This window comes from Scyliorhinus torazame, chromosome 12 (assembly GCF_047496885.1).
Source record: "Scyliorhinus torazame isolate Kashiwa2021f chromosome 12, sScyTor2.1, whole genome shotgun sequence".
NCBI classification, from domain to species: domain Eukaryota; kingdom Metazoa; phylum Chordata; class Chondrichthyes; order Carcharhiniformes; family Scyliorhinidae; genus Scyliorhinus; species Scyliorhinus torazame.
Window position 1 is genome coordinate 224812605 of NC_092718.1, and position 27268 is coordinate 224839872.

The 27268-nt window shown below is 49.1% G+C and overlaps 1 protein-coding gene across 1 annotated transcript; it reads left to right on the forward strand.

The window, feature by feature from the left end:
• Window positions 1–1421: 1421 nt before the first annotated feature.
• tsr1 (TSR1 ribosome maturation factor) lies at window positions 1422–26024 on the forward strand. Its single transcript, XM_072470016.1, has 15 exons — window positions 1422–1592; window positions 3375–3478; window positions 3657–3873; window positions 5807–5941; window positions 6576–6988; window positions 8932–9079; window positions 10136–10293; window positions 12459–12664; window positions 14663–14822; window positions 15651–15761; window positions 18513–18645; window positions 19642–19758; window positions 20130–20270; window positions 22409–22483; window positions 23957–26024. Exons 1-15 carry the CDS (start codon window positions 1472–1474, stop codon window positions 24142–24144), a joined length of 2427 nt encoding a protein of 808 aa, XP_072326117.1. The 5' UTR covers window positions 1422–1471; the 3' UTR covers window positions 24145–26024.
• Window positions 26025–27268: the final 1244 nt, after the last annotated feature.

The following is a 27268-nucleotide window of genomic DNA, read 5'->3' on the forward strand; positions in this document are numbered from 1 at the left end:
TCCTGGACATTCTCGCTCTTCTGGACATTCTCTCTCTCTCTCTTCTGGACATTCTCTCTCTCTCTCTCCTGGACATTCTCTCTCTCTCTCCTGGACATTCTCTCTCTCTCTCCTGGACATTCTCTCTCTCTCTCTCCTGGACATTCTATCTCTCTCCTGCATTCTCTCTCTCTCCTGGACATTCTCTCTCTCTCCTGGACATTCTCTCTCTCCTGGACATTCTCTCTCTCCTGGACATTGTCTCTCTCTTTCCTGGACATTCTCTCTCTCTCCTGGACATTTTCTCTCTCTCTTCTGGACATTCTCTCTCTCTCTCTCCTGGACATTCTCTCTCTCTCTCCTGGACATTCTCTCTCTCTCTTCTGGACATTCTCTCTCTCTCTCCTGGACATTCTCTCTCTCTCTTCTGGACATTCTCTCTCTCTCTTCTGGATATTCTCTCTCTCTCTCCTGGACATTCTCTCTCTCCTGGACATTCTCTCTCTCTCCTGGACATTCTCTCTCTCCTGGACATTCTCTCTCTCTCCTGGACATTCTCTCTCTCTCTTCTGGACATTCTCTCTCTCTCTTCTGGACATTCTCTCTCTCTTTTCTGGACTTTCTCTCTCTCTCTCTCCTGGACATTCTCTCTCTCTCTCCTGCATTCTCTCTCTCACTCTCTCCTGGACATTCTCTGTGGGTTGTTTTTTTTGCGTGAAGAACAGGAGCAGGCGACAAGCGTGCTCTTTATTTGAACAAACGATTTAGTACAATGAGTGTGAATAATTACATCTGCATGATCATTCCCATTGCAAGACACAGTCCAGTCGTTAAAAATGGAGCAAAGCACTGCCAAAGTATCAGCAGTGATTTCTAGGTTACACAGCATGAATGACTAATTGTAGCGAACACATTTCCCCAGGATAAGGATCTTTCAACCTTGTCTGTCAGGAGGGAAAGGCTGGTCATTGGACAGGCTGCAGAGAGCAGCGACAGTGGGAGTGCTTTCATTACAACTCTCCACAATCAGCAATGCTAACAACACCACTTGGCTTCCCCGATGTCGATCCTTTGCCATCCATCCCTCGCACAATATCCATTCCGTCTGCAGCGTTTCCAAACATTCTCTGTGTTGATCACTCCCTCTGCAGGTTTCCCCTGGGCGGACTCCTCCAGCATCCCAGGAGGCGGTGCGGGCGGACTCCTCCAGTATCCCAGAAGGCGGCGCGGGCGGACTCCTCCCGTATCCCAGGAGGCGGCGCGGAGTGGCCCGTGCTGACTCCTCCAGTATCCCAGGAGTCGGCGCGCGGCGCCCTGGCCGAGTCCTCCAGCATCCCAGGAGGCGGTGCGGAGTGGCCCGTGCTGACTCCTCCAGTATCCCAGGAGGCGGTGCGGAGTGGCCCGTGCTGACTCCTCCAGTATCCCAGGAGGCGGTGCGGGTGGACTCCTCCAGTGTCCCAGGAGGCGGTGCGGCCCGGAGCTCGGTGTGAATATGGCGGCCGGCGGTGCTGTGAAGTCGGAGCCGCACCGGCCGGGAACCTTCAAACAGCCCAACAAGCAGCACAAAACCGGCCGGCACCGCAGCAAGGGCGGCCTGGAGCGGGACAGCAGAGGTATTGTTGGACAAGATTCTCCAAGATAGGAAGTGAATGGTGTAATTAGCGACAGACAGCATGGTTTTGTCCGAGGGAGGGCATGTCTTAGTAATTTAATTGAATTTTTTGAGGGGGTGACAAAAGTGATTGACGGGGGAAGGGCTGTGGATGTTGTCTTCATGGACTTTAGTAAAGCGTTTGATAAGGTCTGTCATGGCAGGCCGGTGCAAAAGATTAGATTACATGGGGCCAGGGGTGAGCCAGCTGGATGGATCAGAGCGGGCTTGGCCACAGAAGACCGAGGGTAGCAGTGGAAGGGTGTTTTTCCCAATGGAGGGCTGTGACCAGTGGTGTTCCACAGGGATCAGTGCTGGGACCTCTGCTCTTTGTAATATATATAAATGACTTGGAAGAAAACGTAGCGGGTCTGATTAGCAAGTTTGTAGATGATACTAAGATTGCAGGAGTTGCGGATAATGATAAAGATTGTCAGAGAATACAACAGGATATAGATAGGCTGCTAAATTGGTCAGAGAAATGGCCGATGGAATTTAACTTGGACAAATGTGAGCTGATGCATTTTGATAATAATCTTTATTGTCAAGAGTAGGCTTACATTAACACTGAAATGAAGTTACTGTGAAAATCCCCATAGTCGCCACGCTCTGGCACCTGTTTGGGTACACTGAGGGAGAATTCAGAATGTCCAATTCACCAAACAGCACGTCTTTCGGGACTTGTGGGAGAAAACCCACGCAGACACTGGGGGAACATGCAGACTCCGCACGACAGTGACCCAGCCGGGAATCAAACCTGTAACCCTGGAACTGTGAAGCCACAGTGCCAACCACTGCGTTGCCTTGCTGTCCAGCCCATTTGCTACCATTTTGGTAGATCCAATTCAGGTGGGAGCTATAAAATAAATGGCAGAACCACCAAGAGCATAGAGACACACACAGATCTGGGCATGCAGGTCCAAAGATCCTTAGAAGTGGCAGCACTGGTGGAAATGGTGGTAAAGAAAGCATACGGCATGCGTGTCTTCATAGGAAGGTGTATCGAATATAAAAGCTCGAAAATTATCTTAGTTATATAGAATGTTGGTTAGGCCACATTTGGAATACTGTGTCCAATTCTGGTCACCGCATTACCAGAAGGACTTGGAGGCTTTGGAGAGAGTACAGGAAAGGTTTACCAGGATGTTGCCTAGTATGGAGGGTATTAGCTATGAGGAGAGATTGAATAAACTGGGATCATTCTTCCTAGAGAGGCTGAGGGGCAACCTGATAGAAGTTTATAAAATGATATGGGGTATAGATATGGTGAACAGTTGGAGGGTTTTTCCCAGGGTGGAAATGATAGTTACAAGGGGGCACAAGGTGAAGGAGGGAGTTTTTTTTACACCGAGGGAGGTGGTGGCCTGGAATGCACTGCCAAGTGAGGTGGTTGAGGCAGGCACATTAGCGACATTTAAGACTTATCTGGGTAGACACATCATCATGTGTTTGGTCAAGATCGGACACGTGATTGCTACAGGCTTGGAGGGCTGAACAAGGCCTGTTCCTGTGCTGTATTGTTCTTTGTACCGTTTCTGCAGACTCTTGTATTGGGGGGGGTGGAGAAAAATGTGCCTTCGCTGGGGGGGGTGCTGGGAAGAAGGTGCCCTTCCTGTGGGGGTGGGGAGAAGCTGCCTTGGGCAGGGGGGGGAAAGGTGTCCCTGCTGGGGGGTGGAGAGGAGACAGTGCCCTCGCTGGGGAGGGAGTCTGTTATCAGCAGATCATTGACTTCTTTTGTTTGCAGGCAGAGTGAATGTGAAAACGATCAGTAAGAAGCTGAGGAAAGACCTGAGGAAACATGACCGACGACACAAAGCAAATCAGATGCGACAGCAGAAGCGAGACGCGGTGAGTTACGTCTGGCCAGAAAAATATACCATTGCCCAAGCCAGTCCCTCGCCCACCCATCACATCGTTCTCGACCATCCTTGCCCACTGCACCTCGATTTCGCAGTTGAAGTCTGTTAACGGTGTTTAAATTCTGGCCCATGCTGCAGTGAATTTTTGATGAGTGTTTCCCCTGCAGGTGCTGACGGAGAAGAGGATTCTGGGCAGTAAGGATGGCCCTCCACATCTGGTGGGTGTAATCGTGCTGCACAGTGGTACAAGTGCCCGAGACTCTCTGAGGCTGATTCAAAGCATCGAGACCTCGAGTGTGTATAACCAAGGTGAAGATGGTGAACGTTTCGGGTTAGTTTGTCCCGGATTCAAGCAGAGATTCTACTTCACCAGAGTGAGTCCAGGTGAGTGGCTCGATTTTTAAAAGAAATTGTTGGAAGCAGTGAATTTGTTTGTTTGTGTGACATGTTGCAGTTTGTGAGTGGTTGACCTGTAATTATTCCACTAAAGTATTCAGCGAGTGTCATTTTGGGGTTGGGATCCCAATTAGTTCCATTCCCAGAAGAGATTTTGGAGTGAGAACAACTGCCAGTTTTTAGAGGAATTAACAGAGACTCTGGCGGTATCAGATCACTGAACTGTGAGGTTGCACTCTATAGCTCAGGCTCAGGGGCAGTGTTTCTGTGATCAAACAAATTTATCCCAGTAGTTCAAACCAAAATCAGTATTGATTGTGGAGCAGTTGTGTGCCACAGAAGGAACCTGGTTTGGCTGTGCCTGCCAACAAGCGAGGCGTTCGCAGCTCTGGGCCAATACTACATTCTTCACCCCCTGGAAGCAGGACTGGGACAGCTCGCTGCTGACTTGAGTTCAGCAGCAGCCTTCTCCTTCCCAGAGCATCTGCCAAAGTTCACATGTTGTTAAACTAACACAGATCATCAGCCCACTCTTCACTTCGCATTAATAACTTCATCTGAAGCCACCAACGTCTCTTCCAGCTCAGTAAACGCAGTAGTGGAGGTAACCACTGGTTGCCTGTAAAATCCCGAAGGAAATGGGAGCAACAAAGGAATTTGGTGTCCTGGTACAGAAATCATTCAAACTGATGTGCGGGTACAACACCAACCAAGAAAAGGATTTTTGCCTCTGTCTCGAGGAGCCTGTAGGATAACGGGAGGAAATTATGTTTAATTTATTCGGAGCTCTGATAACCACCCTATCTGGGGTGACTGTGCTCAGTTCTGGGATCCAATCTCCTTTTAAAAAAAATAAATTTAGAGTACCCAATTCATTTTATCCAATTAAGGGGCAATTTAGCCTGGCCAACCCACCTACCCTGCACATCTTTGGGTTGTGGGGGTGAAACCCACGCAAACACGAGGAGAATGTGCAAACTCCACATGGACAGTGACCCAGAGCCGGGATTTAACCTGGGACCTCGGCGCCATGAGGCAGCAGTGCTAACCACTGTGCTGCCCGTCTGGGATCCAATCTCGGGACGTATACGTGGGCTTGAAAGGGGTGCAGCGCAGAGTCGCCAAGTCTGAAAAGGTTACATTATGAGGACAGGCTGCAGAATCTAGGCTTGTATTTACGTTTAGAAGGATAATGAGTGATCAAAGTGTGGTCATTAAAATATGGAGATCTGATGATGTTGCAATTCCCTGGGGAATAGTCAGTTATACAAAAGAGATTTGTTTCTCAGCCCAGTCAACAACTCAAAGGATTTGTGTGTTTAAGAGGGATATGTGTACGTGCGTGTGAGGGGTGGGGTTGTCTGGGTATGTGAGGGAGAGGTGTGTAAGAGCTCTAACCGTCTATTTCTATTCTCACTAGCATGTGGCGCTGGCAATAATCCGGAGATTTCTACCTTTTGAGGTCTCTTCATGTCTTATCTGGTTCCCACAATCTGTTTTCTGGACCTGTGGCTGTTCACTCTGCTGTCTGAGACTGTCCGGTTTCTTAACCTGACTGATAACCTTGTGCCACGTTTATTTATTAACCTGACTGATAAATCCACGTCACGCTTATACATTACGCTGTACTTCAAGCAGAAAGTCATGAATCCCTCCCTCAAGCTCTCGCCCCCAGAACCTGCACAAAGCCTTAAAATCAGAGGTGATCCCCTTCACACAAAGGGTGGTCGAAATCCGGAACACACTCCACAAAAAGCTGGGGATCGATTGGAACTTTGAAGCGTGATGTTTTGTTGGATTTGGGATTTTGAGCTAAGCTGAATAAAGATGTTTAAGATCGAGATCAACCATGATAAAATTCAGTGGCAGAATTGCCTCCTGCCGTCCCTACATTCACATTTTGTTTTATTGCTTTTTTTAGGTGATATCCATGCAGCTCTCGACCTTGCTAAAGTAGCGGACACGCTGATGTTTGTGCTGGATCCATATGAGGGATGGGACAGTTCTGGCGACTTCTGTCTCTCCTGTCTGTTTGCACAAGGCCTCCCTAGCCACGGTACGTGGATTGGTGCATTTGTTACCAAATTAGCGATCTGGAAAATGAGTTTAGATTCTAATTTTAAAAAAATTAAAACTAAATTTTATCACGAAAAGCGATTAGATTCTCATTACAAACACAACTGGGTCACCAATTTCCGTAAGGGAAAGAAACTGACGCCAATCCGCGGTCTGGGCCTATATGTGACTCCAGTCTCACACCAACATCGTTGACTGTTAACTGAAGTGACCCAGTGATGTGCAGTCACCACCCTCTCAGGGCAACTAGAGTTGGGCAATAAAGATCTGCTGGTCTTGCCAATGGTTTCTCAAATCCTGAGAATAGATTTTGAAAAGTGAATCAAATATTAATTTTAATAGAACTGAATTGAAAATTATTGTGTAATTTGAGCATCGGAAAATGAATGTTGAGGCCTTTTTTTGGTGCAGCTTGTTGGGGTTCTATTGCATGGGGGTGGGATGGAGGGACACGGATGGGATTGAGGTCCATCAAAGGGAGATGGGCGTGTTGGGTATAACGGCCAGTTCCTAATATTTGTGTCTCACCCTGCTGTTGCTGCTTAGTGTGGGGGTGAGGGCATGTCATCCGAAAGTGAAATGTGCTACTTTTCTAACTGACTGTCACCTCACAGTGTTTGTGGTACAGGGAATTAACGAACTTCCTGTCAAGAAGCGAACGGATGCCAAGAAGAACCTGAGAAAGATGTTGGAGAAACGCTTTCTTGATGCCAAACCCTTTCACCTGGACAGTGAGCAGGAGGCAGTACTGGTCATCAGACACATTGCCCTGCAGAAGCAGCGGCACGTTGCCTTTCGAGATCGCCGATCCTACTTACTGGCTGAGCAGGTGGCCTTCGAGGCCAGTGATGAAAGTGGACTGGTGGGAACGCTGAAGGTGTCTGGATATGTCCGGGGACAGGGGCTGAATGTGAATAGGCTGGTTCACATTGTAGGGCATGGAGATTTCCAGATGCGCCAAATTGATGGCCCACCTGACCCCATGCCCCTGAATCCCAAGCCGACAAAGAAAAGAGAGGACGTGGAAGTGAGTAAAAAGACAGTTAACGGAAGTACTTCCACTCTTACAATCAATAAAATCTTGTATCATAGGAGACCATTCAACTTATTGGATGGGATCTCCCGGTGCTGCCGCCGCCGGCTCCCGGTGCTGCCGCCGCCGGCTCCCGGTGCTGCCGCCGCCGGCTCCCGGTGCTGCCGCCGCCGGCTCCCGGTGCTGCCGCCGCCGGCTCCCGGTGCTGCCGCCGCCGGCTCCCGGTGCTGCCGCCGCCGGCTCCCGGTGCTGCCGCCGCCGGCTCCCGGTGCTGCCGATTATATGAGAACTTTTGTGGTTTCTGAATGTACCTGAAGTACCTTATTCCTGGGACCATTAAAATATAATAAATATTAAATATCAATACTGATCCATCTCGAGACTAGGCATCTTTTTTAACTCTTTCACGGGATGGGCCCGCATTTATTGCCCATCCCTAGTTGCCCTTGAACTGAATGTCTTGCTGGACCATTTTGGAGGGCATTTAAGAGTTACTGTGGATCTGGAGTCACGCGTAGGACAGACCAGATACGGGACATTAGTGAACAAGAGGGGTTTTGAGACAGTCGGCAATGGTTTCTTGGTCATCATTTGACCTTTAATTCAAGGTTTTTATTGAATTCAAATTTTGCCATCTGCCATCGTGGGATTTGAACCCAGAATATTTCTCTGGATTACCAGTCCAGTGACAACACCACTACACCACCACCTCCCGCTGTAGTGAGGCTGGTTCTGATGCTGGTGGATAGTTAGATTGGCATGTTTTTGTGTTGTATGTTCTTTACATGTTTCTATTATAAATTGCCATATCTACATAAAATTCACCTGTCTTGTGATGAATATACAAATTGTTATGAACTATATTTCATATTAGTGCCAGTAATGATATTAAAAACTCTGGTTTAAAATACATCCAGGCAGTACATACATACAAGAGTCGTAAAAGGTGAGGTGATGATTGATTCCAACCATTTACTTGGTTACAGATAAAAGGCTAATGGAATTGTGTGTGATTGCTGGAGGTTCCCTGGAGGGTGGATAATTTGAGGCTTTGTATTTAGTCCCAACTAAGCAGGTAATGGAATTTAATGGGATAAAGATGATGCAATTGATGGGAGGAGCCAGGTCTGTCTGTAGTTTTGCAGCCTGTTATTGGATTTTAAGTTGAACCGCAGTTTTTCCAAATACTGTTGGGTTTGAGCGGAAGTGTACTGGATCTGCTCTTGAAAGGAACTCGCTCCAAAGGTCTTTGCTGAGCAAGTAAACCTGTTTTGTTAACTTTATTTATAAGTGGTATTTGAACTGTATTGGGTTACTTAATTGCCGTTATTGGCAGGTGTGGATATTAAGTTCCAAGTTTTTCCTTTTATTTAAGAACTGTTTAAATGTTAATTGTAAAGCTATTTATGTGATATTAATGTGGTTAATTCTGTGTTTAAATTTAAAGTTTGGTCAGACTCAGCACTCCCGGGGTGAAGTATCCTTTCCTCACACTTTCACAAATTGGAAAATTGTTTGGGCTTCTCGTCCAGTATATTTTTCAGATTTGTAGTCATTCCTATTTCCACATTTATAATGGAAACTGCTCATGTAAACCCGTGACACTAAAGACAATTTCCCACTAATGTTGATGCAGTGCCTTCACTGGCAGCAGGGTGTAATTACAGCGTATGTTTACATAGGCAGCTTCTGGTGTAACTATAAAGTATTTATAATGGAAAGTGATGGACGGGGAAAGGTGCAGCATATTTTTAAGTATGTACAGATTTACAGGCAAAGATTGAAATTGCTTTAGTTCTGGGATTTTGTATTCCTGGAGGGAGGGTCTCAAGGGATTTTGTACCTCTCAGGACAAATGTCAAAAAGATGGGACCATTGGGATGAGCTCGAAGCCCTTAGTCTTATTACTGTTGATTGGAATCCTCTTCCTTTGATAGACCCCCGGTGCCGAGATGGAGGAGGACCTGAAGGTTCTGATGAAAGCAGATCCCAGGAAGCAGGAATCACTAGAGGCGGAGGTGGTTCCCGATCCGATGGAGGGGGAGCAGACCTGGCCAACCGACGAGGAACTGCAAGAGGCTGAGGGTGGGTGCTCACACACTGAATCCTAAAATAAAGGCGGGCTTGGATTTATTGAGCGCCTTCATGTGGGGTTCAAGGTAACTCCTGGTCCCACCGACGGGAAATGAAGAGCAACTTAATTTCCTGGCATCTCAAGGATGGTTAATAACTGTCTGACTTGACAGCAACAGCCATAGATCCCAAGTATTCATATTTTAAAAAAGGCTTGTAACTTTCTGCATTCTTACATTCTAATTCTGGTGAAAACCTTTATCAATCTGTTTACAAACCTGTGCAAGCCTAAACGTGATGCTGTGTGCTTTTTCTTTGTGTTTATTTCGCAATCAGTGGGGAGGGCTTTTGCTGACGGGCCTTGTCAATCTCCCAGCATTGAGATGCAACCTTTCTCTGGCAGTGTTCCAAAGTAAAACCAATCCAAAGAGCCTCACAGCTGCAAAGTAACGAGGAAGGGATTGGCGCAGGGGTGAGGCAAAGGGGTTTAGGGCGAGAGCTGTGTCAAGCAAGCCAGAGGCTTGACCCCAGGGAAGGAAGGGAGTGCGTTAGAGGCTCAGCCCAGCATCCCCAACACTGATAGAATTGTGTGTAATGTGGTCAGTCACTAAATCAATCATCCTGTTGCTCGGCTAACTTGGTGTGGAGTTAGTTTGTTCAAATAATACAGCAGAGCTTCATCAAAACTGTTAAGCCTTCATTCTGATTAACCACATCAGATTATTTTTAATAGAAGTTTGTCAAAATATTCAGCCAATGGGACTAAGTTTTATTTACAAAGTATTGTAAATACTCTGTCATTGAGCTTCTCTGCATTGTCTCCTTCCTCATTCACTCCCTCCGCTAAGAGCAGGCAGATCACCGTTCGCAGAGCCGGACCTCTACTTGTCTCAGTCTGTTCACTCTGAGCTCCGTGACAATGCTGGTAGTTAGCAGTTTGTTGCTCTGAGCCTCCAGCAATGTCACAGCGCAGGTTTCAGTTGTGATTTGGAGTTGGGAAAACAATGAGACCACATTGTCCTCTCCTGGTTCCTTGGTAACACGGCTCTGCCCGTCTCCCCCTTTTAGATGCAATGAAGGAAAGCAGGAAGATTGTTCGGAGGGTTCCAAAAGGTACATCTGATTACCAGGCCGCCTGGATCGTGGACGATGAGGAAGCGATAGATGATGAAGGAAGTGATGAAGATATGGAGGAGGATGAGCTGATGGGAGAGACAGTGTCACAGGTGAGTAACCTGTGAATATTTCAGTCCTGCAGTATTGACTATATATCTGTCTCCATAAAGCTGAGTTCCAAAGAACAAAATCAAGGTCATTGCCTGGCACTTGTGTGGCGTAAATGTTACTTGTCAGCCCCAAGCCTGGATATTGTCCAGGTCTTGTTGCATTTGGACAGGAACCACTTCATTATTGAGGAGTTGTGAATGGTGCTGAACATTGTGCAGTCATCAGCAAACAGCCCCACTCTGGCCTTATGATGGAAGGCAGGTCATTGATGAAGCAGCTGAAGAGGGTTGGGCCCAGGACACTACTCTGAGGAACTCCTGCAGTGATGTCCTGGAGCTGAGATGATTGACCTCCAACCACCACAGCCATCTTCCTTTGTGCCGGGTATGACTCCAACCGCGGAGAGTTTTCACCCTGATTCTCATTGACCCCAGTTTAGCTCGGGCTCCTTGATGTCACACTCGGTCAAGTACTGCCTTAATGTCAAGGGCAGTCGCTCTCACCTCACCTCTGGCATTCAGCTCTTTTGTCCATGTTTAAACCAAGGGATATTTCGAGCCTTCTCCAGTTAGTTGTTTAATTATCCACTGCCATTCTTGGCTTGATGTGACAGGACTGCACAGGTTAGATCTGATCCATTGGTTGTGGAATTGTTTAGCTCTGCCTATTGTTGTTTGGCATGCAAGTAGCCCTGTGTTGTCGCTGCACCAGGTTGACACCTCATTTTTAGCTATGCCTGGCGTTGTCCCTCACCCAGCCTCCTGCACTCTTTATTGAACCGGTATGATCCCCTTGCTTGGTAGTAATGGTAGAGTGGAGGATATGCCGGGCTGTGAGGATACAGATTGTGGTTGAGTACAATTCCTTCACAGAGGTCAGTGAGCTGAAAACTGATGCCAGATAATTCACTTTTCCAGTGGGTTTGACTTTGCACAGGGAGGTAGGCCTGCAAGGAAGACTCAGCCTTGTAGTTGATGGTACCGAGTTTCCAGCAGAAGCCGTGGAGGTGGCACCAGGTGTTCAACCTGGGCAGAGCTCCATGTCTGGGAGGCCACTGATTTCAAAAAGACAGAGTTACTGGTTCCACAAGCCAGAGGCCCATGTCACATGACTCTGCCTCCACATTGATGTGTATCCCCTTGCCTGAGTCCCAGGATGCTCAAGTCTGGGAAACATCTTGTCCTGGTCCAGCAAAGTTATTTAAAGATCCGCTACGAAGGTTTTCTGCACTGCTTTGGCTCTAAGACTTAGAGGCTGTTGGATGTAAAACTTGGCCTCCGGGCTGCTGGCTGCAAACTGGCTTGCCTGCTTCTGAGGCTGCTAGGTATCAACTGGCCTGCCTTGCTTCTGGCGGTCCTGGCAATTATACTTTTGTTCACTTTTATTCTGCCTCCTGTGTATTTGACTGTCTGCCCCTGTGAAATTCATTGACTCTAGACATTAGTGTACGTATACCTCATTGATTTCCCAATCATCCAGGTAAACTGTTTCTACCAATAAGCCATTCACATCTGATTCTATCTAAATGCCTTCTAATCTCATGATTGGGAGAGACGCATCTCATCTGGCCTATTAAAAACTGGCTATTGCTGTTGCTAGGCAGATTTCAACCTGTTGCTGGGCAGGTCACATCCTATTAAGTCCTGTTAAATTTGTGTTACTGGGCAAATCCATAACATTTTGTTTGAGCAGACATGGTTTCAGCCATTTTGGGTCTTTGTCCATTTTGAAACTTTTAAGGATAGTAATGAGCACATTTCTATATATTTCGTAAAATAAAGTTATGCAGAATGAGGCTTTAGTCCCTCATACGTACATCAGGCTACACTGCAGTATTGAGGGAGTGCAGCAATGTCGGAGCTGCTCCTCGAGCTGTCTGTGAAAGGTCTGTGACTCACAGCTGGTATCCTGGCCAGACCCTACCAGATGCTGGTTAGCTGCTCATTCATCTCATTGCTGTTAGTGGGATGTTGCAGTAGCTGACTGTACTTCAAAATACCTCATTGCAATATGTCTGAGAGGTGCTGAAGTGTTAAATAAACACAGGCACACCTGGATGTGACCTGGAGCTCTCTGATGTTCCCACTGGTTATATGAGTGGTGAAGGGCTGTGTTTTCCCCCCCCCGGCACCTGATGTGTTTTGATATTAACCCCTACCTATAGGACAGCGATGAAAGTGACGCTGGGGAAGAGAGTGGCGAGGAATGTGAGACCATGACTGTCCCCGAAAGCATTCGCGATGATAATTACGATGAAAAGATTGACGAAGAGGAGGAGAGGCTGATGTTGGAAAAGTATAAGCAGGAACGGATGGACGAAATGTTCCCTGACGAGGTGGACACTCCGAAAGACGTGGCTGCTCGAGTTCGGTACGTGGGTTGTTGGCTGATGTTTCTCTCAGTGGGGTGCGTGGTATTCCGTGATGCTGAGTGCAGGACAAACTCTGAGACGCACACTGATGGCTGACTGACCATTCCATCCTTTTTACAAACAGTCAGGTTTGACGTGTCAATGATATAAGTTAACATTCAGGCAATAAGTAAGATTCCCAGTTGCCTCTGCAGCGAACACTGAACCACATGCATCAGGAAGGCCCAACTCTATTTCCTTGTTGATGCTGTGTTAGGCAATCTTCATCCCTCCATCATTGGACACTACCACCAGTCTCTCCCTACAGCCTGCTGCTGGTTTTGTCTCCTGCATGTGCATCCGCTCACTTGCATGCGCGGAAGGTGAGAGTAGGGCCTAATTGGAGTATAATGTTCAATTCTGGTCACCACACTACCAGGAGGCTTTAGAGAGGGTGCAGCAGAGATTTACCAGGATGTTGCCTGGTATGGAGGGCATTAGCTGTGAGGAGAGGGTGAATAAACTCGGTTTGTTCTCACTGGAACGACGGAGGTTGAGGGGCGACCTGATAGAGGTCTACAAAATTATGAGGGGCATAGACAGAGTGGATAGTTAGAGACTTTTCCCCAGGGTAGAGGGGTCAATTACTAGGGAGCGTAGGTTTAAGGTGCGAGGGGCAAGGTTTAGAGTAGATGTACGAGGCAAGTTTTTTTTACACCGAGGGTAGTGGGTGCCTGGAACCCGCTGCCGGAGGAGGTGGTGGAAGCAGGGACGATAGTGACGTTTAAGGGGCATCTTGACAAATACATGAATAGGATGGGAATAGAGGGATACGGACCCCAGAAGTGCAGAAGATTTTAGTTTAGACGAGCAGCATAGTTGGCACACGCTTGGAGGGCCGAAGGGCCTGTTCCTGTGCTGTACTTTGTTCTTTGTAATTCATCTGTATGGCACACTGCAGTTCAGCAGCAAATCAGCGTACATTCTCTTGGTTCACAAATAAAGATTGGTCACTGGGAGGTCACTGAGGTGAGGGACAGGAAGAAATAGGCTCAGTGTCAGCACCTTGGACAGAAATTGGAGGGGGGAAACCAATGAGATTAAGTATGGAAAATGCTGTTAACAATTAAGATCCCCCTTTGATGGTTTGAAGTGCCACAACTTCCTGGTTACGTTCCAGCCTTTTACGTCTGTACCCTGTGGTATGTTTTAGCTGAGACAAATCTCTCCAATTATATCATGCCAGTGGTAATTATGACCTCTGATCCTTAAAAGTCTACTTGAGCAGTTTGGATAGAATAAATAATAATCTTTATTATTGTCACAAGTAGGCTTACATTAACACTGCAATGAAATTACTGTGAAAATCCCCTAGTCGCCACATTCCGGCGCCTGTTCGGGTGCACAGAGGGAGAATTCAGAATGTCCAATTCACCCAACAGCATGTCTTTCGGGACTTGTGGGAGGAAACCGGAGCACCCGGAGGAAACCCACACAGACAACAGGGAGAATGTGCAGACTCCGCACAGACAGTGCCCAAACCGGGATTCGAACCCGGCTCTCTGGTGCTGTGAGGCAGCAGTGCTAACCACTCTGCTAATCTGCCTCCTGTAGCGGGGGGGGGGGGGGGGGGGGGGGGGGGCTGTCCAGTAGCAGCAGCATCAGGAGGCAGAGAGAACACATTTTCGAAATTGACAAAAGAACCAGCGATGATATAAAAAGCTTTTGTGATTTTCCTGAAAGGGTGGTGGACGTAGATGAAATAGAAACTTGCCACAGAAAATTGAATAAATATTTGGCAGGAAACAGATTGTCAGGATATGGGGAAAGAGTGGGATTAATTGGACACTTTTTCAAAGAGCCAGAGCAGACACATCGGCCAAAAGACCTGCGGTGCATAATTCCGGGATTGTGTTTGGGATGTGGGGCAGGGTGATTCAAGAAAAGCCCAACAATGTGGCCAGCTCCTCCTGAAACAAGCATTGATTATTCTGGACATGCTTTATTGTCCTCCACAGGTTCCAGAAGTACAGGGGTCTGAAGAGTTTCCGGACATCACCCTGGGATCCCAAAGAGAACCTACCACGGGATTACGCCAGAATATTCCAGTTTCAGAACTTTGCCAGGACAAAGAAAAGAATCTTCAATGAGATTGAAGAGGAGCAGGAGGGCGCAATGGTAATTTGGAGAGTGAGGTTGAGCGTGTAGTGTACTTCCGTGTACCATACCCACCAGGTCAGTGTGTGGGTTTCAGAAGCAGGTGAGCAGAGGCGGGGCTGGAGGCTGGCAGTGTTACAGAGGTGAAGTAGGTGTTTTTGATGACGGGGAGGATTTCAACTCGGATACTCGGCTGCAGCCGAGTGAGGTGCTGACTGCAGAGAGCATGGATCAGCCTCCTGTAGTGGCCAGGCTGCAGCTGCTTAACTTCACCATGTGACTGCATCTGCCGTCCTCTTGACTTTGTATTGCTGAGGATCGATTAGAATTTTCTATATTTAATACAGTAGTGCTAAATGCAACTGGGGAACGTGTTGGAGTTACTGAATCACACGTACATAGGAGCTGGGTTATCCCATGGGTGAGCAACCAGCGACTTCACACCAGAGAATTCCGTCATTTGCACACAACTGGGTGCTGACTCTTGTGGGGGCGCAGTTCCACCGCCCTCACCTTGTGCGAGTGAGACAGTGGGTGCTAACCTTCCGTTTTCACACCAAACTGTCCTGTGCACCTCGGCACATGTTCCTTGACTGGCGATCACCTGCATGAAACCTGTCTGCTTCTTGCCCACTGCAGCACCAGCTGAGGTGTTGGATTGGACACAGATTGGTGGAAGAACCGAGGATTATCTCAGTCAAATTGAACAGTCACAGCGGCCAGAGAGAGTTGGATATTGAATTGTAATTGTTCAGTTCCAGTTAGTGTGTGCTTGTGCTGTAGATTCTGCTTCCCGTATTGATAGCCTTCCTTAAAGCTGACCTGTTGTGTTTTGTTCCATGTGCACAGCCTGGCTGGTACGTCACAGTCCATATCTGCAACGTGCCCAATTCTGTGATGGAGAGCTTCAAATCTCAGGTCCCTCTAGTCCTCTTCACCCTACTGCCACACGAACAGAAGGTAGGCTGGGTGTAACAGACAGGTGGGGAACTGGTCGGGGGGTGGGGGAGGGGGGGCGGGAGGGAATGATGTGAGTAGGGGGAGGGAGGGAGTGTTGGTCGCAGTACCATACGTCAGTATTATGCAGCGACAGACCCGTCCCCACCAGTACTGTACCCCAATGTTATACAGTGACAGACCCATCCCCACCAGTACTGCACCCCAGTGTTATACAGTGACAGACCCGTCCCCACCAGTACTGTACCCCAGTGTTATACAGTGACAGACCCGTCCCCACCAGTACTGTACCCCAGTGTTATACAGTGACAGACCCGTCCCCACCAGTACTGTACCCCAGTGTTATACAGTGACAGACCCGTCCCCACCAGTACTGTACCCCAGTGTTATACAGTGACAGACCCGTCCCCACCAGTACTGTATCCCAGTGTTACACAGTGACAGACCCGTCCCCACCAGTACTGTACCCCAGTGTTATACAGTGACAGACCCGTCCCCACCAGTACTGTACCCCAGTGTTATACAGTGACAGACCCGACCCCACCAGTACTGTACCCCAGTGTTATACAGTGACAGACCTATCCCCACCAGTACTGTACCCCCGTGTTATACAGTGACAGACCCGTCCCCACCAGTACTGTACCCCAGTGTTATACAGTGACAGACCCGTCTCCACCAGTACTGTACCCCAGTGTTATACAGCGACAGACCCGTCCCCACCAGTACTGTACCCCCGTGTTATACAGTGACAGACCCGTCCCCACCAGTACTGTACCCCAGTGTTATACAGTGACAGACCCGTCCCCACCAGTACTGTACCCCAGTGTTATACAGTGACAGACCCGTCTCCACCAGTACTGTACCCCAGTGTTATACAGCGACAGACCCGTCCCCACCAGTACTGTACCCCCGTGTTATACAGTGACAGACCCGTCCCCACCAGTACTGTACCCCAGTGTTATACAGTGACAGACCCGTCCCCACCAGTACTGTACCCCAGTGTTATACAGTGACAGACCCGTCTCCACCAGTACTGTACCCCAGTGTTATACAGCGACAGACCCGTCCCCACCAATACTGTACCCCAGTGTTATACAGTGACAGACCCGTCCCCACCAGTACTGTATCCCAGTGTTACACAGTGACAGACCCGTCCCCACCAGTACTGTACCCCAGTTTTATACAGCGACAGACCCGTCCCCACCAGTACTGTACCCCAGTGTTATACAGTGACAGACCCGTCCCCACCAGTACTGTACCCCAGTGTTATACAGTGACAGACCCGTCCCCACCAGTACTGTACCCCAGTGTTATACAGTGACAGACCCGTCTCCACCAGTACTGTACCCCAGTGTTATACAGCGACAGACCCGTCCCCACCAATACTGTACCCCAGTGTTATACAGTGACAGACCCGTCCCCACCAGTACTGTATCCCAGTGTTACACAGTGACAGACCCGTCCCCACCAGTACTGTACCCCAGTTTTATACAGCGACAGACCCGTCCCCACCAGTACTGTACCCCAGTGTTATACAGTGACAGACCCGTCCCCACCAGTACTGTATCCCAGTGTTACACAGTGACAGACCAGTCCCTGCCAGTACTGTACCCCAGTGTTATACAGTGACAGACCCGTCCCAGCCAGTACTGTGCCCCAGTGTTATACAGTGACAGACCCGTCCCCACCAGTACTGTACCCCAATGATATTTAGTGACAGACCCGTCCCCACCAGTACTGTACCCCAGTGTTATATAGTGACAGACCCGTCCCCACCAGTACTGTACCCCAGTGTTATACAGTGGCAGACCCGTCCCCACCAGTACTGTACCCCAGTGTTATACAGTGACAGACCCGTCCGCACCAGTACTGTACCCCAGTGTTATACAGTGACAGACACGTCCCCACCAGTACTGTACCCCAGTGTTATACAGTGACAGACCCGTCCCCACCAGTACTGTACCCCAGTGTTATACAGTGACAGACCCGTCCGCACCAGTACTGTACCCCAGTTTTATACAGCGACAGACCCGTCCCCACCAGTACTGTACCCCAGTGTTATACAGTGACAGACCCGTCCCCACCAGTACTGTATCCCAGTGTTACACAGTGACAGACCCGTCCCTGCCAGTACTGTACCCCAGTGTTGTACAGTGACAGACCCGTCCCAGCCAGTACTGTGCCCCAGTGTTATACAGTGACAGACCCGTCCCCACCAGTACTGTACCCCAATGATATTTAGTGACAGACCCGTCCCCACCAGTACTGTACCCCAGTGTTATATAGTGACAGACCCGTCCCCACCAGTACTGTACCCCAGTGTTATACAGTGGCAGACCCGTCCCCACCAGTACTGTACCCCAGTGTTATACAGTGACAGACCCGTCCGCACCAGTACTGTACCCCAGTGTTATACAGTGACAGACACGTCCCCACCAGTACTGTACCCCAGTGTTATACAGTGACAGACCCGTCCCCACCAGTACTGTACCCCAGTGTTATACAGTGACAGACCCGTCCGCACCAGTACTGTACCCCAGTGTTATACAGTGACAGACACGTCCCCACCAGTACTGTACCCCAGTGTTATACAGTGTCAGAACTGACCATCCGGCCTGGCGTAGCCATTCTCAGATTGCGGAGTTGCTTTGTCTGTATAATGGATGTTTTGTTGAAATTAACATTTGACGAGGGTGAGCGATTAGCTCCACAACTGAGCTCTGTCCCTGAGGTTAATCTTACTTTCTCTTCCAGATGTCAGTGATACATTTCTTACTGAGGAGACACCCGAACAATACTGAGCCCATCGGATCGAAGGAGGAGATGGTTTTCCATTGTGGCTGCAGAAGGTTCCGGGCCCCTCCTCTGTATTCACAGCATACTGCAGGTGTGTGACCTGTGAGGCACCATTCTGGGGGTGGGCATGGAATGGTCAGCGAGCAAAATCACATTCTGTTTTCAGCTGATTTCCAGGCTTTTATTTTCCATTTCAGCATGAAACAGAGGCTGAGCTTTCAGTGTTATACTGAGGGAGTGCTGCACTGTCAGAGGGTCAGTACTGAGGGAGTGCCGCACTGTCAGAGGGTCAGTACTGAGGGAGTGCCGCACTGTCAGAGGGTCAGTACTGAGGGAGTGCTGCACTGTCAGAGGGTCAGTACTGAGGGAGTGCCGCACTGTCAGAGGGTCAGTACTGAGGGAGCGCCGCACTGTCAGAGGGTCGGTACTGAGGGAGTGCTGCACTGTCAGAGGATCAGTACTGAGGGAGTGCTGCACTGTCAGAGGGTCAGTACTGAGGGAGTGCTGCACTGTCAGTGGGTCAGTACTGAGGGAGTGCCGCACTGTCAGAGGGTCAGTACTGAGGGAGTGCCGCACTGTCAGAGGGTCAGTACTGAGGGAGCGCCGCACTGTCAGAGGGTCGGTACTGAGGGAGTGCTGCACTGTCAGAGGATCAGTACTGAGGGAGTGCTGCACTGTCAGAGGGTCAGTACTGAGGGAGTGCTGCACTGTCAGTGGGTCAGTACTGAGGGAGTGCCGCACTGTCAGAGGGTCAGTACTGAGGGAGTGCCGCACTGTCAGAGGGTCAGTACTGAGGGAGTGCTGCACTGTCAGTTAAAATTTTGAGTTGAGGCTCCAATCCATTTGGCTGAATGAAAAGTTTGGGACATGTTGAAATATTCTCTCCAGTCTCTCTTTCGTGTAATCAGCAGCATGCAAAGCTGATTGACTGGTCTTTTGCCACATTGATGTTTGTCAGAAGAACAGTGACCGTTCTTTAAATCATTCGCTGCGAAATGGTTTGGGGTTTCCTGGGGAACATGAATTCCAGTGGAAATGTAGACGCCTTTTGCTCCTTTTTACAATCCATTCCTTTATTCTCCCACAGCTAACAAGTTCAAATATGAACGGTTTGTGCGATCCAACAACACAATGGTGGGCAGCATGTACGGGCCAATTATCTTTCCTCCAGCCTCTGTCCTCATGTTCAAACAAAGAGCAAATGGTGCGTACAGCTGATTGTTGTTTCTGGGGGGGTTGTTTAGAGGTGGGCCTGCATGAGGAGGAGATCTCTGGGTGTACAATATGTTGCTGTAAATAACGGGCTATCTGTAAATGTGCTGATAGCCGGATGTAGGTTGGGACAGATTGAATGTGATGGACTAGCCGGCTCGTACTCTGCATCACGCTCATGGGAAAAATGGATGCAGGAGCAAGCTGCGGATTCTATCGCGTGTTTAGGGGGGGTCGCTGGGGTTGGGGGTATGGCTGGTGGTGGTTGTCGGCACTGGGTTTAAAGCTGCTCTTTCTCGCATCAGTCATTGACGTATCCCTGTTTGTATTCTTGCCCCATGCTCCTTGCTGAATGGATCCCAGGTATGCATGACCTGATTGCGACAGGCTCTGTGCTAAAGGTCGACCCTGACCGAGTGATCGTGAAGAGAATTACCCTTAGTGGCCATCCCTTCAAAATCATGACCAAAACCTCTGTGGTGCGATACATGTTCTTCAATCGAGGTAAGAACATGATGGGGGAGGGGGGGGCTGCGAGGAATGTGGTGGGATCAATGGAATCTTATCTTTTGGAACGTGTAATACCGCCAGGGAATGTCTGAGTTGCTCTGGGCCTGAGCTGAGGACTGCTGCTCAGGTTTGACGTTCAAGACCCAGGTGTGGCTCTCAGAAGGTTCCTGACGAGCATCAGTAACTTGATGAAAAGGTGCTGCCTGTCAACTAAGGTTATTGGGACAAAAAGGAGGCACAGGATACAGGCCAGAACAATAATCGCAATAGAAATCAGGAAAGTAACTCATGCCGGGGAGAGGCTGCAATATGGAAGGCTGAGAGGAAGCATGAGGAAAGCATGGCAGGCTGCTCTAAAACAAATGGCAAGATGTTCTTCGGGCATTAATAGTAAAAGTGAAGGATAGAGTGGGGCCCATAAGGGATATAAAATGTAAAGATCATTATCTATGGTCTACTCCCTCACTTACTCATTGGTTTCTAATTCTCAGCTCAGACCTTCTGCTTTGTTCAAATGGATGTCCGTTACTTAGAGGATGATTTATTAATCAAACATTGGCCATTACTTAAGATTAACTGGTGTCCATCAAAGTTAGTTCAGCGTCTCGGTGCGCTGTCTCATGAAAATAGGTTTCTCACTTCACCGCTGCCCGTAGACCTTGCTGTAACTAATTAGTTGGTACATTCTTATTGCTGAATACACTGAAATACAATAGTCAATTCACTGGATCAGTGTCGAAATTTCCACTGTCAAGACACTAAAGTTCAATAGTTGATTCATTATCTGAAACAATGACTGTATTCTCACAGTGTAAGGCATTTTTAATAATTTCACTCTGATTCGCTGTGCATTCAATTAGCACCTAAGACCATGAATAAATCAATGAATCAATAAATCAATAATCTATCAGATGAGGACAGTGTAGAGGGAGCTTTACTCTGTATCTAACCCTGTGCTGTACCTGTCCTGGGAGTGTTTGATGGGGACAGTGTAGAGGGAGCTTTACTCTGTATCTAACCCCGTGCTGTACCTGTCCTGGGAGTGTTTGATGGGGACAGTGTAGAGGGAGCTTTACTCTGTATCTAACCCCGTGCTGTACCTGTCCTGGGAGTGTTTGATGGGGACAGTGTAGCGGGAGCTTTACTCTGTATCTAACCCTGTGCTGTACCAGTCCTGGGAGTGTTTGATGGGGACAGTGCAGAGGGAGCTTTACTCTGTATCTAACCCCGTGCTGTACCTGTCCTGGGAGTGTTTGATGGGGACAGTGTAGAGGGAGCTTTACTCTGTATCTAACCCCGTGCTGTACCTGTCCTGGGAGTGTTTGATGGGGACAGTGTAGAGGGAGCTTTACTCTGTATCTAACCCCGTGCTGTACCTGTCCTGGGAGTGTTTGATGGGGACAGTGTAGAGGGAGCTTTACTCTGTATCTAACCCCGTGCTGTACCTGTCCTGGGAGTGTTTGATGGGGACAGTGTAGTGGGAGCTTTACTCTGTATCTAACCCTGTGCTGTACCAGTCCTGGGAGTGTTTGATGGGGACAGTGCAGAGGGAGCTTTACTCTGTATCTAACCCCGTGCTGTACCTGTCCTGGGAGTGTTTGATGGGGACAGTGTAGAGGGAGCTTTACTCTGTATCTAACCCCGTGCTGTACCTGTCCTGGGAGTGTTTGATGGGGACAGTGTAGAGGGAGCTTTACTCTGTATCTAACCCCGTGCTGTACCTGTCCTGGGAGTGTTTGATGGGGACAGTGTAGTGGTAGCTTTACTCTGTATCTAACCCTGTGCTGTACCAGTCCTGGGAGTGTTTGATGGGGACAGTGCAGAGGGAGCTTTACTCTGTATCTAACCCCGTGCTGTACCTGTCCTGGGAGTGTTTGATGGGGACAGTGTAGAGGGAGCTTTACTCTGTATCGAACCCCGTGCTGTACCTGTCCTGGGAGTGTTTGATGGGGACAGTGTAGAGGGAGCTTTACTCTGTATCGAACCCTGTGCTGTACCTGTCCTGGGAGTGTTTGATGGGGACAGTGTAGAGGGAGCTTTACTCTGTATCTAACCTCGTGCTGTGTACCTCTTTGCTGCTGCATTAATGTTAACCGTGTTTATCGATACTAACGGAGATTTTGTTTTTACAGAGGATGTGCAATGGTTCAAACCAGTGGAATTACGAACCAAGTGGGGTCGAAGAGGTCACATCAAGGAATCTTTGGGTAATGAGATACTTTGGGAGATTTGGGGGTTTTTGCAGGGAGTTTGTTCTGAGAGCATTTTGATGTTTCGAGCAGCCAATGGTCCATCGCTTGATATACTGCGCACAGCGGAGGATATGACCGTGCATTCCTTTGGCACTGTTCCCAATCTCAGGATGGCCAAATCACATTCCAACCAGTGAAGTCCCTTCGGAGAGTGATCACTGTTGTAAAGTAGGAAACACAGATGAGATTTACACCCGCGTTCTGACAAACATAATGCCGGCCTGATGATCTGTTTTGGTGCTTATCGGGTAGATGTTGCACCGAGAACTCCCCTGCATTCATCTGAGAGATTTACACTGCCACCCAAACGAAAGGCCTTCTGACAGTGCAGCACTCCCTCAGTACTGACCCTCTGACAGTGCAGCACTCCCTCAGTACTGACACTCTGACAGTGCAGCACTCCCTCAGTACTGACCCTCTGACAGTGCAGCACTCCCTCAGTACTGACCCTCTGACAGTGCGGCACTCCCTCAGTACTGACCCTCTGACAGTGCGGCACTCCCTCAGTACTGACCCTCTGACAGTGCGGCACTCCCTCAGTACTGACCCTCTGACAGTGCGGCACTCCCTCAGTACTGACCCTCTGACAGTGCGGCACTCCCTCAGTACTGACTCTCTGACAGTGCAGCACTCCCTCAGTACTGACCCTCTGACAGTGCGGCACTCCCTCAGTACTGACCCTCTGACAGTGCAGCGATCCCTCAGTACTGACCCTCTGACAGTGCAGCACTCCCTCAGTACTGACCCTCTGACAGTGCAGCACTCCCTCAGTACTGACCCTCTGACAGTGCAGCACTCCCTCAGTACTGACTCTCTGACAGTGCAGCACTCCCTCAGTACTGACCCTCTGACAGTGCAGCACTCCCTCAGTACTGACCCTCTGACAGTGCAGCACTCCCTCAGTACTGACCCTCTGACAGTGCGGCGCTCCCTCAGTACTGACTCTCTGACAGTGCAGCACTCCCTCAGTACTGACCCTCTGACAGTGCAGCACTCCCTCAGTACTGACCCTCTGACAGTGCAGCACTCCCTCAGTACTGACCCTCTGACAGTGCGGCACTCCCTCAGTACTGACCCTGTGACAGTGCAGCACTCCCTCAGTACTGACCCTCTGACAGTGCGGCACTCCATCAGTACTGACCCTCTGACAGTGCGGCACTCCCTCAGTACTGAGCCTCTGACAGTGCGGCACTCCCTCAGTACTGACCCTCTGACAGTGCAGCACTCCCTCAGTACTGACCCTCTGACATTGCGGCACTCCCTCAATACTGACCCTCTGACAGTGAGGCACTCCCTCAGTACTGACCCTCTGACAGTGCAGCACTCCCTCAGCACTGACCCTCTGACAGTGCGGCACTCCCTCTCTCTGGCCCTGTGTGTGATATGTGGAGGTATAACTCTGAGCTAACTGGCTTGTGTTTTTTGCAGGAACTCACGGACACATGAAATGTTTGTTTGACGGCCAGCTGAAATCCCAGGACACCGTGCTGATGAACTTGTACAAACGGATTTTTCCACAGTGGGCATATGATCCCCATGTTCCAAATCCTGTGACGTGGGAGAAATCGGAATCGATCGACAATGTCCAGTTAATTGAGATGGACGAGAATCTCTGAACAGATTTTAGAATGATTGCCCTCGATTTAAAAATACCAATTTTCCAATTAGTTGGATTGTAAACTCTGGATTTTGTCCTGGTGTTTTGAGTTTGGAGAGTTTTATGTCCTGTTTGCTGGACACTTAGAGACGCGTTTAAATTTGAAGAGGTGGTTTGAGTTTTGCTGCACTCGGAAGACCATCAGCGCCATCTGGTGGTGCTTCACCTTGTCTAATACCAGAATGTGGGACCTGGCTGCAAGAACTCTGTGACTTATTCTCCCTGTGAAAATCACCTCCCTTCCCCCTGGTCTCCAGGGTTAGGGACTGCATTCTCGAAGAGGTTTTGCTGTTGTGTTTCTCAGTCCACCAGTCCGACAGGAGCTGGCAGTCTGTGAGGTCACAAACATGGGTCGGGAGTAGACCATTTGGCCGTTGCAATCTGCTCTGCCATTCAGTGCGACTGGCTGATCTGATTGGAACTTCAACCCCACGTTGCTGCCGTACCTGATAACTCTTCACCCCCTTGTTAATCAAGAATCTACCTATCTCCGCCTTAAAAAAATATTCAAAGTCTCTGATCGCTCCACCTTTTCAGGAAGAGAATTCCGAAGACACTCGACCCTTTGAGAAAAAAAATTCTCATCTGTTTTAAATGGACGACCCTTATTTTTAAATGTTGGCCCCTAGTTTTAGATTGTCTCACAAGAGGAAATGTCCTCTCCACAGCCACCCTGTCAATACCCCTCAGAATCTTATGTTTCAATCAAGTCGGGCAGTACAGTGGTTAGCACAGCTGCCTCGCGGCGCCGAGGTCCCAGGTTCAATCCCGGCTCTGGGTCACTGTCCGTGTGGAGTTTGCACATTCTCCCCGTGTCTGCGTGGGTTTCGCCCCCACAACCCAAAGATGTGCAGGCTAGGTGGATTGGCCATGCTAAATTGCACCTTATTTGGGAAAAAAAGAATTGGGCACTCGAAAATCCAACAAAAAAAATGTTTCAATCAAGTCGCCTCTTGCTCTTCTAAACTCCAGTGGATATAAGCCCAACCTTTCCCCATTAGACAACCCGCCCATTCCATGTATTAGTCTGGTAACCCGTCCCTGAGCTGCTTCCAAAACATTGTGTTGCCTTGTGGATCAGGCTCGATGCTCTCAGTGGATTTTCCTGTAAAGTGGATTGGGAATTGAATGTCTGGAGGTGAGAGAGACTTGGCAGTGTGGAGAATTAGGAACAGGAAGAGGTTATTCAGTCCCTTGAGCCTGTTTTGTCATTGTTAGATTAGAGCAGGTATACTTCCAAATCCCTTCAGACCCCGAAACAAATCAATCTTATTTGTTAGATTTTTAGTTGATCCCCAGTCTCAGCTGCCTTTTTGCGGTGAGTGTTCCAGATTGTCATAACCCTTTCGCTGGTTTCTGATATTAACCCTGGATGGTGTGGCGGCTCTATAATTGTACCGTTCTGACCCCCACAAGAGAAAATAGTTTGAATCTGTTGACACTTTCAACTCCTTGAATTGTCACACTCTGAACGCGAGGAAATGCAAGTCTGCTGGGCACATCTGTTCTGAGAATTAAACCCTTTTAGCCCCTCTGCTTAGTCAGTATTGTCGCCCCCTTCCCGATGTGTCCTTCCTGAGGTGTGGTCCCCAGAACAGAACATGGTTACTCCACATGAGGTTCTCCAGCTCTCTGCATCTGAAGCATCACTGTCACTCTTCAATGTTCCAGTGAATTCAATCCTGAAGGGAAGGAAGTTTCCAGAATGTTCGATGTGGTGAACTCTGTGAATGAGCCAGAACGAATGTACCTTCAGTGAGTTTCTTGCAAAAACCCTCCAGCTGCAATGAAAAATAAAACATTTTCAGGAGCAATGTACCATCAAACTGCTCAAACATACACTCTGTATGTCTGCTTCTTTCACAAAACACTCTTGTCTCTTTCTCTCCTCGTGTCACTTCTGCTCATGTCCTGGGGCCTTGGCCGCGCTCTTTGCTGAAGATCTCTGTTTCCGCTGAATCAGACAGCATCAAGGAAGCCCAGTGGCTGGCATGTGCAGAGCTGCCATTACTGGTACCAGGGTCCAGTCTGTCCTGTATAACAGGAGGCGGCTGTACCAGGGTCCAGTCTGTCCTGTATAACAGGAGGTGGCTGTACGAGGGTCCAGTCTGTCCTGTATAACAGGAGGTGGCTGTACGAGGGTCCAGTCCTGTATAACAGGAGGCGGCTGTACCAGGGTCCAGTCTGTCCTGTATAACAGGAGGTGGCTGTACCAGGGTCCAGTCTGTCCTGTATAACAGGAGGCGGCTGTACCAGGGTCCAGTCTGCCCTGTATAACAGGAGGTGGCTGTACCAGGGTCCAGTCTGTCCTGTATAACAGGAGGTGGCTGTACGAGGGTCCAGTCTGTCCTGTATAACAGGAGGTGGCTGTACCAGGGTCCAGTCTGCCCTGTATAACAGGAGGTGGCTGTACCAGGGTCCAGTCTGTCCTGTATAACAGGAGGCGGCTGTACCAGGGTCCAGTCTGTCCTGTATAACAGGAGGTGGCTGTACGAGGGTCCAGTCCTGTATAACAGGAGGTGGCTGTACGAGGGTCCAGTCCTGTATAACAGGAGGTGGCTGTACGAGGGTCCAGTCTGTCCTGTATAACAGGAGGCGGCTGTACCAGGGTCCAGTCTGTCCTGTATAACAGGAGGTGGCTGTACCAGGGTCCAGTCTGTCCTGTATAACAGGAGGTGGCTGTACCAGGGTCCAGTCTGTCCTGTATAACAGGAGGTGGCTGTACCAGGGTCCAGTCTGTCCTGTATAACAGGAGGTAGCTGTACGAAAGTCCAGTCTGTCCTGTATAACAGGAGGTGGCTGTACGAGGGTCCAGTCTGTCCTGTATAACAGGAGGTGGCTGTACGAGGGTCCAGTCTGTCCTGTATAACAGGAGGTGGCTGTACGAGGGTCCAGTCCTGTATAACAGGAGGTGGCTGTACGAGGGTCCAGTCTGTCCTGTATAACAGGAGGTGGCTGTACGAGGGTCCAGTCCTGTATAACAGGAGGTGGCTGTACCAGGGTCCAGTCTGTCCTGTATAACAGGAGGTGGCTGTGCGAAGGTCCAGTCTGTCCTGTATAACAGGAGGTGGCTGTACGAGGGT

Coding starts and splice junctions, on each gene's coding strand:
- tsr1 (XM_072470016.1), top strand. CDS start 1,472: ATGGCGGCCGGCGGTGCTGTGAAGTCGGAGCCGCACCGGCCGGGAACC. Junction 10,294..12,458: donor TGGGAGAGACAGTGTCACAG/GTGAGTAACCTG, acceptor CCCTACCTATAG/GACAGCGATGAAAGTGACGC. Junction 19,759..20,129: donor GTTCAAACAAAGAGCAAATG/GTGCGTACAGCT, acceptor AATGGATCCCAG/GTATGCATGACCTGATTGCG.